This window comes from Typopeltis vanoorti, chromosome 9 (assembly GCF_054136105.1).
Source record: "Typopeltis vanoorti isolate ZY-2024b chromosome 9, IOZ_Tvanoo_1.0, whole genome shotgun sequence".
Classification (NCBI taxonomy): Eukaryota; Metazoa; Arthropoda; class Arachnida; order Uropygi; family Thelyphonidae; genus Typopeltis; species Typopeltis vanoorti.
Window position 1 is genome coordinate 19,560,929 of NC_143557.1, and position 17,019 is coordinate 19,577,947.

Genomic DNA, 17,019 nt, shown 5'->3' on the forward strand with positions numbered 1-17,019 from the left:
TACTCGTATGTCGATTACCAACCTCCTATGCCAAGCACGAGTTAATCCATAGTATAACATGTAATTTGTAAATCAATTTAAAACTAATAAAATCAATAAAATAAAATAACCAATCAGTAAAATAAAAAAAGAATTTATTCAAATTAAGAATGGTACATTTTAAAACAATTTTCCACGCACAATAGTGGTTTTTCCTGGCAAACAGGACAATAATAACATGTTTTGTGTACAGACACGGCATGGCTTTGTCAGGCGATTCTTTTTTTCTGTTGGTGGTAAAACTTCCAAATACTGAAAATCCCGATTCCTCCTGATATTCTCTGATGCTGTAAGCTCATCCATTCCAACAAAAATTGAGATAAATTGATCTCTAAATTTTAACGTAGTCATTGCATTTCCAGTAATCATGTTATAAAATTTATGCGCATTTTGAATGTAAACCTCAAAAATGAGTATTGCCAATTTCTTTGGCCATCTAATTGTCTTTCGTAAGGTGGAATAGTAAGAAAGCATTTGATCAGAAAGATCGGTGCCTGACATACCCAAATTATAATCCCTAACGATATTTGGTTTTAATTGAAATTTACCATTCTGATTTTGCGCTTCAACCATTTCAAATTTGTGCATATTTGAAATGGAAAGAACTTCCCTCTTATCCTTCCATTTGCTGACTACAACAGGACCTCTTCTTTGCCAGACAAATTCTCCTTTCTTTAGTTTCTTCTGAATAACATCTGGTGGATTGTTTTTCCTATTATTTCTCAGCGTTCCATACACGTACGATTTTCTGTCGGTAAGCGATTCTGTCAAAGCTACGGAATTATAAAAATTGTCCATATGCAACACATAACCCCTGTCTAAATATTCTTCCATCAAGTGGAATACAACATCATATGCGTGACCCATTTTCGCTAAAGAGGATTCAGATTTTCCTGTATAAATTTTTATTTTTATCACCAATCCATTCGATTCGCATAGTTCATAGAATTTCATGCCATATTTATGTTTTTTGTTTTTTATTATTGCCGAAACGCCAGTCTACCATGCCACAACACCATTGACACATCAATACATAAGTTTCTGTCTGGTGTGTAGCTATTTTGCATTACACTATTAAAATGATCTAGGACTGGTCTTAATTTGTGCAATTTATCATTAGCTGCTTGGGAATTATCTGCAAAATGCAAATGATGCAATAAAATTTGAAATCGATTTTGGCTCATTTTAGAGCACCAAAATGGCAAATTGTAAAGTTGATTTGTACTCCAATAATGCTCAATAGACAGTAAATTACAAGGACCCATATGAAGTAAAAATCCAAGAAATAATTTCATTTCAGGTATGTCTGTTGCTTTCCAGTTTGAAATTCTTTGACTTTTTTTGATCTGCGCTCGGCTTTGCTCAATATTTTGTAAAGCATATAAATTGATTTGTTCTAAAATTGTGAGAAAATCTTCAGAAAAGAAAACTTCAACTAACCTTTTGATACTGAAATTTCCAGTGTCAATTTTAAAACCTGCAGTTTCAACAAGTCAAATTGTGGGGGCTCTTGATCTGAATTTTTCCAATAAGTAGATGTTGATGTATTTGGCTGGATGCTAACTTCATCTTCAAAAGTTTCTTCGGAATCGGAACCAAATATTTCATGAACTTCATCATCACTCATATTAGCATAAGATTCTACTTCTATATCAGTAAGTTTTCTTTTACTGGCCATGGCGAAATTGAAGGTTCTTAGAGACTAGAAACTAAAACTAAACTAGATGCAATAAACACCATCGTCAGCACATGTAATATATAGGTAGAAGTGATATGAGATTGCTCATAGTTGGCCTATTAAAAAAAATTCTGTCTGATAAGCCGGCTACGAGATTACTCGTAGTGACCTTGAAGATGGGGGCGATACGAGATTACTCATAGTTGGCGTATGAAACAAAATTCTGTCTGATAAGCAGGCTATGAGATTACTAGTAGTGACCTTGAAGACATGAAAGCACTTGGCGTGCGGGAACAAACTATGCCTGAGTAGCGTGGCAGCGAATGTGTTAACAGTATCACTGTATCATAAAGCCATTTTATTTATCCAACTAAATTTTCACTATACTATAGTAACTATATTACTATGGCAAAACTTACCTTTCACCAAACCAGGTTTCCCCTTATACAAAGTTTTATATTCCTTTCTACCCATCCTGTATTTCATTTTATACCAACTTCTAGAATACCTTATCTACCATTTTATTTAATCATTACTCCTAAGATAGTGATTAGCCTATAATTGCTACTTCTGTCTTGGAGTCTTCTTTATACAGAGGAATTATTTTGCCCTCTTTCCACTCCATTGGCTCATTCCCAGAACTGAAGTTTAAATTATTATTAGCTTTGATCCAAATAAGGCCCAAGCAAAATATGGTCACCATTCTTGCCTGTACCATGCTACTCATCCATCTAACTCCTACCAGATTTAACCTCCTGACTCTGGGTATATAGTGTGACACTGTTTTCTTCAACCATTATTATTACATGACACCTCCAAGGAGTCCAAAGACTCATCAAGGGAGGGTGCCTACTCTCTGTCTCCACAAAACTATGTTATTTGTCCAAATACAGCAAACTACCTCTACTACCTACATCACCACCACTAGTATTTTTTTGTCTGTAAATTACATGTGTACTCAAGGATAATTTGTTTGTATGCAGGATGAAAACTCTGAGCTTTCAGGAGAAAAAAACCTGTTACCTCCATATGAGATTAGCTAACTCACCTTCAACTGAAAAACCCATATAAAGATTTTTCTCATCATGATGAGAATCGAACTTTGGCCTTTTCCAATCAAAGGATGCAACGTACCATGGTTCTTCCGATTGCACTATAGAGTCACTCTTGACCATCTCCTATGCACTGCCAACATGTATTTTCTTCAAATAAATTTGCCATGGCTCTGCTGCAAACTGACTCCTCAGCTTGTCATAATCACCTGCTTTATAATTACACATATATATACATATTACATATCATCCCTACTTAACAGAAAATGCAATCTCACAGGTCAAGACCACATGATCGCTCTCCCTAAATGGAAGCAGTGTGGCAAGACTGGTTACTGTTAAGTTCTCAGATGCTATGATAAGGTCCAGACCTCTCAAACTTCATACCACCTCCACTACATGCTATCTCAGGTAATTAACTCTTTGCAGCTGTATAAATTCCATTTCTTTTCCTCTCCATAGTTGAAGACTACATATTAATTATTCAACCTGCACTCACTGTGCTACGTTCTGCCTTATATCTCCTGGCCTACAGCAGTAACCAATAATATATTTCATCCTGTTGGCCTCTATCTCACACAATAGCCTCAAATGAACTGCCCTCTGCACCTTGTTTTCTTAATGTACTTTTACTCTTTCTAGTTTCAATTCTTCTGCTATCATTACTCATTCTGTTCTCTCTAAAAATAGTATATCACTTGCATTCCATCACTATATCATCCTCAGGCAACTAGCTCTCAATGGCTGTAACCTTTGGCCAAGTTGAGTTAACCAATGCCAAAAACTCCTCTTCCTTATTCCGAATACTTCTGATATTAGCATACTCATAAACTGCAATACTTCCTTCATCCCACACAACCTCCCTTACACCATGTGTTGATTATGTCACTAAAGTTAAGAATGCGAAGAGACATTCCGAGTCATGTGATCACACCACCACTTACTCACCTCTAGTTTGCCTGGACGCATACTAGCCTGCACCCCCCCCCATTCTAGTTTCCCTGACTCTGCACTTCGGAATTCTTCCTGAAGACAACTTTCTCAAGATACTTAATACCAAATTCATTGAGCTGCAGACTATTTGTGTTATATAAGTTCTTCCTTCCATCAGACTCCCTCCACACATCCACAAACTCCACACCAATTATCCTGAACAATCTGCATGGTGACCAATTTGCAATTATAGTTTTGTCTCAGCTTACCTCTATCATACTATGGCAGAAGACTTATGACTTTTACTTTCTCATCCTTCTCATTCGCTTGTACCAACAACTCTTTCATATCTTCTCACATACCACTTGTGCCACTTGCTAGACCATTAGTACCAGCCAAAAAACCATATATCCAACCTATTGCAGAAAAGAAAAATTGATTCTGCTGTCCAACTACTGACCCATCACCATCACCACAATCCTCTCCAAAATAATGGAGAAAAGTCATCAACAGTCAACTTCATTACTACATTGAAATTACCAGTAAATGAGCAACCACCACTATGGATTCCACCTTAACTTACATTACCCACCACTGTGTATATACCATTGATAGGTTATGAGAAACATATCTTTTTTTTTTTCTCGCTCTTGACATTTCCAAGGCTTCCGATCATGTTTCGTATCACAGCCTGCTAAGCAAATTGCAATTCTTCAGGGTATCTATCATCCTCTGAAATTGGGTAGCCAGCTTTCTCTCTGGCTTACCCTCAATCATCACCAACCTTATCCACTGCTTTACTGATTGATAGTACACGCAATTCATATTCATTCAACAAAAATGTAGTGCTTAGACAAGCTTCAAGATCATCTACAACCAGTGTCTTGAACAGATTTTTATACCATTTTTAGATGGGGGTTAGGATAACCTGATCACCTACAATGTTACTAAAACACAATCATGACTTTTCTCTTGTAAAACAAATCTCAACTCAAATTTCTTTAGCCTCAGTAATATGCAAATCACAAGATTAGATCTTTCTCTTCTTGGACTAACATCCATATTTACCTCCGGCCTATCCGGGCCATAAACACGTCACATTAATTTCTCCGGATACTCTTTCAATTTTCGTCCAAGTTTGCAAAACATGCAAACTTGGACATTACAACACACAATTAAGAGACATAATATACTGGCCTCTCATAGACTGAGTTTCTTTTGCAGTAAATCTAAAATAACATCAATAGCTTCCTCAGCCTCAAAAAAATAAAAAAATAATAAAATAAAAATAAAATAGGCATTCCTTTAAAACACGAGATGCTATTTTTCACCTACTTAGTTACTAACACTACAAAAATAACAAATCCACATATCCTTAGAATACTGTTCTTATGTCTGAAGTGGTACATCTAAAACCATTCTAAAAATTCTTGATGATATCCAGAGAATAGAAGAGAAATTTGGCTCATAGATAATATCTCTTTCAGACACGTCTATCTCTAACTCACAGATTTCACTGTTTCAACTGTTACACCTGATATCTTAGGAATATAGTATTCTCAGCCATCATGGTGTAACATGAAGAATAAATATCATAAATTAAAACCCCTGCATAAAAAATGAATTATTTAATGGAAAATTTCTTGCATCCAGTAATATGTATAAAACGTAAGGGTTGTTGTTAAAGTAGCTAATAAAGGAAGAAATGTATTAATATTGTAATATGACTTAAAATAAGGAATTCTAACTAAATAAGTAGCTAACAAAGTAAAGTATAGATTAATATTGTAATACGATTAAAAATGAGAGAGTTAAGTAAGTAAGTAGAAAGGGGTGAGTCATAAAATACGTTATGTGAGAGATTAAGTTATTAAGTAGAATTCATAGAAAAAGTTTGAAAGGGGATTAAGTCAGGCTAGCACAAGAAAAGCAAAGCTATTGCTTAGGGCCGATCCCCGGATTGAAACATTGAGAACGGGCTTGCGGATCAAATGACGTTTGGCGGGAAAACGCCACCCTAATTGGTCGATTGATTAAAAAACAAGTAGAAGGAGGAGAAAGGAAGTAAGAAATGGTGCCGTTAGGGGAGCAGCTATAAAAGGGTTGGTAACCCCCATGGAGAGGGCTTTTTTTGGTTAGTCGCTTTTGGCCTTGGAGTTTGATTTTGGTTCCGGTGGAATTCACGGGGTTTTCCTGAGTGGCGACAGGGGTGATATCTCCTCGTCACAACACAGAAACGAAAGTGAACGGGATTTCGATTCCCGTTTTCCCGAGTAGGAAGCAAAGAAAAAATTGCCATAGAGTCCTAGAAAAGGAGGGATCTTCTTCGTTTCGACGCTAGTGATAACTACGCAAAGCAGAAAGCTGTAAAGAGATCGATGTCCTCATTGCTGATAGTAGAGCAAATATATGTGTGTTAAAGTATTCCAGAGTTACGAGAAGTTATACCAAAGGTTCGTTTGGAAAAGATTAAAGGCCCATACGAAAAGCTCAAGAAAGGTACTGTAAATCATAACCTATATTAGCTAGAAATTTGTCTGTGAAAAGTATCGTGATTCCAATATAGAACTGTTGAAGTTATACTAGGACTTTAGTATATGATAGAATGTGTTATGTGTAGATTGACTAGTGTTAAAGATTTGTGAATGATTAAGAGTCCTAAGGTATTTTTGCATGTCTATTATATTGCACAAGATATTTAAATGACATAATTGTGTGTTAGCGCAAATAACGGTATAACAGAATAGTGTGAATTAAGTAATTACGTATCCTAAGGATTGAATGCCTAATGTAATGTATAAAATAATTGAAATGTCACAAGTATGTGTTAGCAGTGAATAATGTGTTAATCTACTTCAGTATGAAAAATCAGATAGTGTGAATTGATCTAATTTGTTCACATCAGGTGAATTTATGAATTAATGTGTATGGCGGCATAATCACAAATAGCCATATTGCTTGTAATGATTTAATGTTAGTCTATAAGTATTTTAGTTTAGTATTTGAATTGTACCATGTTTAGAAACTTAATAAACCTTTTGTTCAATGATAAAAGAGTTGTCTGATATTGCTAATCCAATGCACCGCTTAAAATCATCGTACCTAATCACGCGGGAAATTTAATGTTGAGGAAAGAGATTAAGAGTCACGACTGCAATAATATTTAAATACTAAGAGATATATTCGAGATTGACTTTCTCCCTATTTATGACAACATAAATGGTGCAGTTGATAACCACTTGAAAATATTGTACTTAGTCACGCGGAAAATTTAAGTTGAGAATCGAGTTAAGTGTCACGACTGCAATAGTTACACTTTCAGATATATTTGAGTTCTTTCTCCTTGTTTATGTATGTAATATCCTAAACTAAATATCCCAAAAGGCGCAGTATAAATACAAATATTAGGGGTACTATGGGGAGCAATAACTTAGATATTGGTATAAGTTTTGATAAAATCTCGGGCATAGAAGTTAGAAGAATATAGATAAAAGGAATTTGTAAGATTAGAGTAGAAATCGTAAATTGGGACACAACACAACTATGTCTTTCCTACAGGTACTTTCATAGTCACTGATTCACTGAGTTGGCAACCATCATTTCTTCACTTTCTGGTAGTGGTAAAGAGTGGCAACTGCCCAACATCCCTTTTCAGTAGAAATGCAAACACACCACATTTGCTCTGCCTATTCCTCTTTTATACCATTTATCTCTGTCCTGTGGAACATCCTTCCTTGTGAAGTGTTTTCAAACAACTACATCCTCTAATTCTTCAAGAAAAATGCCAATAAGTACTCTTCATTCCCAATACTCACCTGTTGTCCCCCACGTTAGTGATGCATGCTATAGGTGGTTCCATCTCCTGTGTACTGAATCAATAAGAGAGACTTTAAAAGTCTATAATATAATAGCCATGCTAACACTACTTTTCTTGAAGTGAAATATGAACATATAGCAAAATGAATATAAATTAACAGTACAATAAGTGATATTTAAATGAAAAACAGCAAACTACAGCCTTTTAATCATACAAAGAAATGAAGAAATAACAAAATCAAGAACAAGTAATATATAAAATTACAAAATACAAACAGAAATTGATAGAACATGTTAAAAACCAAATGGAAAAGGAGACCAGGTCATCCATTGATGAAAGACTAGCCAATAGCTTCTGAGGTGGGAACAAGCCATATAATAAGCTAAATCCTGGAAATGCATGATGAATATTTTTTGTATATTCAAGATGGTCAGTAATCATCATCATAATGCTAATTACGAGAATAGACCATATTGGTCTGTTCCGGTCTTATTATCCATCCAATATCGTTTTTTGAGGTCTACCCTGCCTTCTCTTTCCAGTTAGCTTATATTTTAGTATTTGTTTAGGATATCGGGTGTTGGCCATTCGGTTTACATGTTCTATCCATTTTTGTTTATAATTGTTTAGTTTTGCTTCTGTTGATTTCGTTTTTAGTTATTTTAAAATGACTTTGTTCCTTTTTTGGTCTAATAATGTGCATTTTGCGGTTCTTCTCATAAATCTCATTTCACTTATTTTTATTCTTTGTTTATTTTGCTTGTTTATTGCCCAAATTTCACTGCCATATAATAATGTGGACACTGCTAAAATTGTATATTATCAAGTGTTTTTTTTTTTGTACTATATTTGGATTGAGTGTTCTATTTATCAGGCCTATGATCTAAAACTTATTTTTATTTTATTTTATTTTATTATTAATAGCTATTTTACTTCTAACTGGAATTTGTCCACAAAATGGCATTGTTTTAGTTTTATCTATGAAAATTTTCATTCCAAACTGTTTCACTAATAATATTCAAATTATACACTGCTCTTTGTAAATTGCCTTCCTTATCTGATATTATTACCTGATCATCTGCAAATAATAGCGTATTTATTTTGTTATTCCAGGAAATTTCTATACCTGGATTGCTTTAAGTGTTCCACTGTATTAATATTTCATTAATGTAAATATTGAAAAGTGTTGGAGACAGAGGGCATTGCTGTCTTACTCCTTGGTTTAAAGATTGTTTTTCAGACTTTTTTTTTTCACTTATTTTTATTTCATTATCCTTGTATATATTCAATATTGCATGTAGTAAAATATTAGGTATATTTATTCTTTGTAATATGTCAAACAGTATACAGGGGGTGCTCGAGTTACGTCGGAGATCCGTTCCTATGGACCGACGTAAGGCGATTTTCGATGCAAGTCGGAATTACCATAGCCTAAGCTACTTACCTAACCTAAAACACCCTAAAGTCATACGTATATATCAAGAAACAGAACTAGGCCATAGGAAAATGAAAGGGAGAACATAATTACTGTATAGTACAGAAAAATGACAAAAATGAAACTGTACTGCGTTTTTTTTTCGTAATCACAGTCGATTTCATGGGCGCCAATCCTTTCACGTGTTCAAGGATGTGAACTTTATCCTTCATAATAGTCCCGACTGTGGTACGACTTAAGTTCAATGCGTGGCCGATGTTCATTGGCGTTTCTCCCTTTTTTGCCCTTTTAATGTCTAATTTCACTTCTAATGTAATAGCTTTCCTTTTCTTCAACACACTGCCATCAGAAGAGTCTGCCTTACATTTAAGAGCCATATTGAAGGGTAAAAAGTCACAAAAAAACACAAACACAAAAGTGAGAGAGAGGATGTAAACAAAGCACGCGGTACCCAAACAGTGTATGCTGGGATCCAAGCAACGCCACCTCTGCTAAACAAACGCCGCATAACGGAGTATTCTTTCGCCGCACTCACAAACAAGTTCGCCTGCAACGTTTGAATTTTACGTCGTGCAGCTTCAAGTCGAAATTATTTTTTAAATTATTTATGGGATTACTGCCATAAAGTCGAAACGACACATGTCGAGGACCCCTGTATATCTTTTTACTTTGTCAAATGCTTTTTTGTAATCAATAAACAAAAGATGAGTAACTAAATTAAATTCTCTTCTTTTTCTATAAGCAGTTTTAAACAGAAAGCTGCATCCATTGTAGAGCATCCTTTTCTACATCAATTTTGATATTCTAATAATATTTTTTCACTGTATATTTTCAGTTTTTCATTAAGTATTCTACCATATATTTTGTAGCATGTATTCAAAAAACTAATACCTCTGTAATTAGCAGGTTTTGTTTTATCCCCTTTTTTAAATATAGGTATTACTATACGTGTATTTCATTCCATTGGTATCTGTCCATTTGTATATATTTTATTTAAAAATTTTAATAATCTTTGAAATTTTTTTCCAGCAAGTTTGTACAGTTCAGAGTTTATCCCATCATCTCCTGCTCATTTGCCATTTTTTATTTTATTTAGGTTGTCCTATAATTCTTTCATTGTTATTATATCATTTAAAATATTTTCTGGTTCTAAGTTTCTGGTGTAATTTTTTTTTGATGCCAGTATTATTCATCCAAAGATCTGTAAAGTAATCCAAGAATAATTCTTTTACATCTATTTCACAATTTATATTTGCAATTTCTTTTATATCTGCATTCATGTGTTTTAGTATTTTATACACATTGGGTCTTATTTTGCATATGTCATTTTCTAGATATAGTACAAAATTTTCCCAGCGTTCTCTGTGTCTCTTTCTGGTTTCTCTTTTGGCTATTGCTCATTTTTTTTAATATTCAATTTCATCTTCTTGTTTTTTGCTACTTAACCATCTTTTAAAAGCCAGCTTTTCATTTTCAATTATTGTTTTTATTTCATTGTCACATATATGTAATTGTTTATTTTTATGATATATTTTGTGGGTTCCTACACTTTCATATGCTGCTAATGCAATAATTTCTTTTATATTATTCCATTCTTTCTTGATGTCTTCATTGTCTTCATTATTTCTAGGTAGTTATTAATCCTCTGTTGGTATAAAATTTCTTATACTTGAATCAATTAGTAGTCTTACTTTGTAATTAGATTTTGTTTCTCTAGTTTATCGTTTTGCATTTTTTGTAACCTGTTTGGTGGAAACTTAGTTTTGCCTGCACTAAATAGTAATCTGTGTCGATTTCTAGCTCCCTTCTGACTTTAACATTTAGGAAGAGGGTTTCTGCTTTTTCATTTGCTATAAAGTAGTCTATTATTGATTTTTGTCCTCTTGTACACCATGTATATTTTTATGTTTATAAAATGTATTCATTATTTTTAAATTATTATATAATATATAATCAATGAGTCACTTTCTATTTTTGTTTACTGTTGGTTCTCCAAATTTTTGTATATTATTGTTAATTTTTTTCATTCCTATTCTGGTATTAAGATCTCCAGCTATAATTATATGGTCTATTTTATTTATTTTTTCACATATTCCTTGTAACTCTTTGTAAAAGTAATCATTTTCTTCTTTTTTTCCTTCTTCAGGGGCATACACTCCAACAACTGTTAAATTTTCTTAATTTAATTTTAATTGCACTTCTAATATTCTTTCATTCCAGTATGTATAATGAGTTATTTTTGCTTTAATTGATTTATGGATCCAAATCATTACACCAGCTTTTGCATGCATTTGTTTGTCCACTCCACTATATATATGATATTGTAATTAGCTGTTTCTTTTGTTCCTTTAAGTTTCTTTTTTGTTTCTGTAAGAAATGCAATTTCTATATTTTTGTCATTTAAAATTTTATCTAATTCTTCTTCTTTATGTGCTATGCTTCTAATATTCCATATAGCATATTTCACCATGTTTTTCTTTTTCCAAAGTTTCTTAGCCTTTTCCCATGTTTTCTGTCTGGTTTGGATTTTGTTGAGACTTAAAAGTAACATGTGTTTCACTATGTCAAGTGACTAGCATGATGATAGGTATCCTAGTGGTGGGGCTGCCACCTTAAGACAACTAGGATTGCTTTTTTTTTTTTTTTTAAGTAGATAGTGGAAAGTACAGTTTGAGAGGAAAGAGTCATCCCCTCACCCTCGAATTGCTCTAACAGCACTGGGGGGAGAGTAAGAAGTAAGAGAGAGTAGAGGAAAGAAGAGTAGAAGACCAGTTTACAGATATGATATTATATATGATACTTCCTTACTTCCTACAATATATATGATATATTGTAGGAAGTAAGATCGGGTCGAGCTCGGTATCTCGGGTTTGCCATGCCCGTACTCACCAATGTGAGCCCCTGAGTCAATGATCAGTAATGGATTAGTAACAATTCACAATTTTTTGTTTAAGTCTTGATAATGCCATCAACAAGGAGAATAAAATGCTTAGCAAAATATAATTATTAAATATTTATTTTTCTAAGCACTCTTAAATAAGAGTGCTTTCCAGAAATACAAGAGCTATGTTTAATGACCAACAAAAAATAAACAATAACTTGTTACATATTAGTGATCTAGACACTACATCTATCCTCATAAATATCATATAAAGGAAATTAACTATTTGTTCTTTACTTACCACTTAACAAAAGTCTCCGTATCTGATCTGAAAGTGGCAACTTCCTGATGCTATGTAAAGAAACTGGTTCTTTCATGTTGGAAATAACTGTTCCTTTACTGTAAATAACATTTGTGATATTTCATTAATTGCAATTCTGGTATATGGTAGAATCATTGTATACTATAAATTTAAATAACATCATTAAAAAAATAAGTTGTTATTGCACAGTGAGTAAAGAGATTAAACTCAATTATCATCTACACACTAAAACCATCTAAAACAAAGCATTCTTAGATACCCGCAATCTACATGCAAAAAAAACAACAAAAAATAAAAATAATAAAATAAAAAATTCTTACTTCATCAATTTTTAGAGATGATTCCTTGTCCCTTCTCTTGTTGTATCCTTTGAAAAATCTCCTTAGTGTTCATCTGGTAAACAGCTTTCAGCAACCTCCTTACTCTCCTTAAATTCATTCACTGATGAACCACACACATAACTACCTCTGGCAAACCATTCACTAACTGCCGAGCAAAAAAGCTAGTCCCAACACCCTTGTAACCACACTCCTACCAAAGTGTAAACCGTGGTAGTTTATGCACCCACATTTTATGCAACCACAAACATGAGAATCATTATTCACACAATATCTACTATAACTCTCCTTAAATTCATTCACTGATGAACCACACACAACTACCTCTGGCAAACCAATCACTAGCTGCCAAGAAAAAACCTAGTCCCAACACCCTTGTAATCACACTCCTACCAAAGTGTGAATCGTGCTAGTTTATGCACCCAACACTGATAGGTCTGATGAAGAGAGTGAGGAATTCTATGAAAACCTACAGACTGTTTGGACTGCCTAACAAGGAGAGATATACATCTCAGAGAGACTTTAATGCAAAAGTGAGAAAGAGCATGAGAGTTAGAACAGGATCATGGCCTAGAGACTAGGTCTCTGAGTGCTGCATGTTTGGTTTGGGTGAACATAACACCTGTGGTACTGCTGGAATTTGCTCATGCTAACAGATTAATTATTACTAATACCTGCTTGCAGAAACATCCATGATGGACCTATTCTTGGACATCTAACACTGATAGATCAAGGCACCACCAGATTGATTACATCCTGGCTCTCCAATGATGAAAGACAAGCTGATGGGCATACTTGTCCTGGAGCAGATTGTGATTCACACCATCTGCTAGTAAGAATCAAAGTAAGACTAAGACTCCAAAATCTTCCAAGTCAGGCACATCCCACTAGACTGGATGTCAGAGTAATCCCTAGTAGGTTCACAGAAGAAATATCAACTCAGATGGATGACCTTTTGGAGACTAGTGAGTTGAACTCACCTGAAATGCTTTGAGAAGGAATAAAGGTTATAATACAGGATACAACCAAGAGGTATGTCAGCCCAATTAGAAGATCAAGAGATCGATGAATATCCGATTCAACATGGGATCTAATCAAAAGGAGAAATAGAGAGAGACAGAGAAACTGGAGAATATAACAGATTACATAGAGAAGTCAGAAGAGCCATCAGACAGGAAGAAAATTTTTTTGTACTAATAAATGTGAAGAGATAGAGTTCCAGATGAGGAGGCACAATTATAAAAGGAAGTTTTGTTTAATATGTGACCTAAAACAGAAGTTTAAGCCAAATTGAATGTCATCAAAGACAGGAATGGAGAGGCACTAAGAGAAGAAATGGAAATCAAAAACAGATGGAAAGAATACTGTGAAGAAATGTACAACAGAGTGAATAAAGAAAAATTGAAGGAACTCTTCATAGGAAAATTTCAATTTGGAACCTCCTCCACTTAGGCATGAGGTTGAAAGAGAAAATTAAACAGCTTAACAACAATACGACCCCAGGTGCAGATGAAATTCCAGCAGAGTTACTTAAGGCCACAGAGGATGGAAGAATAATAGTGCTTTACAGATTGATTACAATAATACAGCAGACAGGATCATGGCCTGGAGACTAGAAGACGTCAGTTTTCATACCACTACATAAGAAGGGAAATATGAAGGATTGCAAGAACTATTAGTTTAATCTCTCATGTAAGCAAGATTTTATTGAAGATCATGCTAAATAGGAGTGAAGCCAAAGTTGAGGCCGAGATGCTTTTAGGAAACGTAAAGGCACCAGAGATCAGATCCTTTGCCTTAGACAGATCATAGAAAAGTATAAAGAATTTAGACTCCTTATGGTTATGTGTTTCATAAACTACTCTAAAGCTTTTGACTGTGTTCAGCATGTGAAACTGTGGGAAGTAATGAAAAAATGGGTTTTCCTCAACACAGATTCAGGTTGATATCTAGCTTGTATATAGTGAGAAAGAAAACAGTAACAACAGGTGTTGGATTAACTGATTGGCTTCAGGTTGGGAGTTAGGCAAGGATGCCAACTTTCTCCTTACCTAATTAGTATCTATGCTGAGGACATCATGGATGAGCTTAAGACAGGAATTAGGATAGAAGGTAGGTTGATCAGTAATCTGAGGATGATACAGTATTCCTTTATAATGACTAAATTTCATAAAATAAACTTCAGCTCAATCCTAACAAGACAAAGATTATGGTTCACAAAGGAAATACAGACAGGGAAGATTCTGAGAAACAAGTGTACCTTGATGGAGAAAGAATTGAAGTCAGCAAGTTTGAGTACCTAGGATCCATTATTAATGTGAAGAATTCCTGTTCAGAAAAAGTCAGAAGATGATTAGAAATGGCTAAACAACAGTCAGAGACTCATCTAAAATCTGGAAGGAGAGATCCATCTCCACATAAACAAAATTGGGGATTTTGGATGCAGCTGTTTTTCTAACAGTGACTTATGGATGAGACTTGGAACCTAAAAAAATCTGATAAGAAAAGGATAGCTGTTTTTGAGATGTGGTGTTATAGAAAAGGCTGATGAGGATATCGTATACTGAAAGGAGGACAAGCAGATGGGTGCTAGAAAGGACAGGGAGACCTTTAAGGCCCCTTAAGGATACTGACAGAAGAAAGTTGAAATACTTTGGACACATTGAAAGGATGCAAGGAGGACCTCTTAAAAGAGTAATAGAAGGGGTCTTAAAGGTCTACCTATCCTTTCTAGCACCCATCTGCTTGTCCTCCTTTCAGTATATGATATCCTCATCAGCCTTTTCTGTAACACCACATCTCAAAAACAGCTATTCTTTTCTTATGTAACAATAGCTGTTTTTGAGAATGTTTAAAGAGAATTGAAGTTCTGGAAAAGAGAAAGGGGTAGACCATCAATGAGATGACTGATCTTCAGAGAATTGAAGCCTTCAGAAAAGCATACAACAGGACCACCTGGCAAGGATTGGTGTGGCACATTACCAAGCATCTGAGTGACCATACAGCATCTGATGGTGTCCAATGAATAGATGGATGGAACAACCACACTTTAACAATTTCAATGGGTGACCTCTTATTCTCTTCCTTTCTGCTATGTAGTAAAAATGTCTTCAGTGTCAATCCCATAAAACACCTTTAATGGCTTATATGCTTCTATCATGTCTCCTTTTTTTGTCTATCAGTTTTTGAAACCCACAGACTGTCAATCTAGGGAGCATTAAACAGACCTTCCAAAATGTTTGTAATTTTAATGGAATAATTACAGCACAAAGAGAAATAATTAACAGGTTTTCATCATTTCAATATTTCATCTCAGTCATAGACATCTTTAGGAAATATAATGTTAAAATTATAATAACACACACACACAAAAACACACAAGAAACAATAAGTGGAAGAAATAAGATTAGAAGAAATGAATTTGCTGTTTAAAGGATACTTGTGACATAAGACTGAATGATAAATGCACGTAAACACAAGAAAGATATTTAATTAACCAAATATTTCGGTCTGGAAATAGCAGACCATCCTCAGTGGTATCAAGAACAGTTTTAAAAAATACAAGCTAGATTACTAACAATAGATCGTTTAAAAATAGAACACGCCGCATGATGTTATATCACTGAGTATGAAACGGAATATTTTGAAGCAAAGACATGATTGGAAAAAAAAAAAAAAATTTAATGAGTAATCTTGATTACTTTCCTAGATTTTTGAAATAGATATACAGTCATTATGATTCAGGTTAGGACGATGGAGCCAGGCCTCAACGCTTTCCTTGAGGATCTATGCAAGAGGCAAGTCCTGGACCAAAGAATGCTGTGGTCAGTTTCAATCCCATGCTGAGCCAATCCAGACTTTTCAGGTTTGTTGTGAAGAATGGAGGATTGATGTTCTTGGATTCTTTTTTCAAGAGAACGTCCAGTCTGTCCAAAATAGGAGAGATCACAGTTGCAAGGAATTTGATAAACTCCAGGAAGAGATAAAGTTGAGCATTTGTCTTTAGGAGAAGGAAAATGAGAAGACAATTTGTTAATAGGTGAATAAGTAGTTGTTAAATCATATTTCTTTAAAATTCTTGCAATAGGTTCTGAAATACCGGAGATATAAGGAATTGGCACTCGACGTATTGAAACTTTGTCGTTTTGTGGAGGATTATAAGAATTGATAAGATGCTGAATACTTTTTTCAGAAAAGCCATTGAGTTTCATGTGTTGTTGAATAGTAGAAAGTTCTTTCTGTATATAATCAAAAGTAGAACGATTAGTTTTGGCTCTTCTGATGAGGCATTTTATAATTCCTGTTTTTTGACAAGGATGATGGGCTGATTCTTTAAGAATATAACGACCTGTGAATGTTGGTTTCCTGTATACTGTAGATGTAAGAGTATTTGAAGGTGACCGGATTAGGAGAACATCTAAAAAAGATAACTGGTTGTTTTCTTCTAATTCCATAGTAAACTTTATACGATGATGCAAGGAACTGATACTGTTTAAAAAAGAAGGTAAAGAGTTTTTGCTGTGT

General features: G+C 34.3%; 1 protein-coding gene across 4 annotated transcripts in view; it reads right to left on the reverse strand.

The window, feature by feature from the left end:
• LOC150102911 (DNA-directed RNA polymerase III subunit RPC5-like) overlaps positions 1 to 17,019 on the reverse strand; it is a 459,314-nt gene that overhangs the window by 237,476 nt on the left and 204,819 nt on the right. For all 4 annotated transcript variants that reach the window (XM_090397865.1, XM_090397866.1, XM_090397864.1 and 1 more), the window contains exon 8: positions 12,137 to 12,234. In XM_090397865.1, the coding sequence (XP_090253991.1) occupies positions 12,137 to 12,234 (98 nt within the window). The remainder of the gene's footprint in view (positions 1 to 12,136; positions 12,235 to 17,019) is intronic.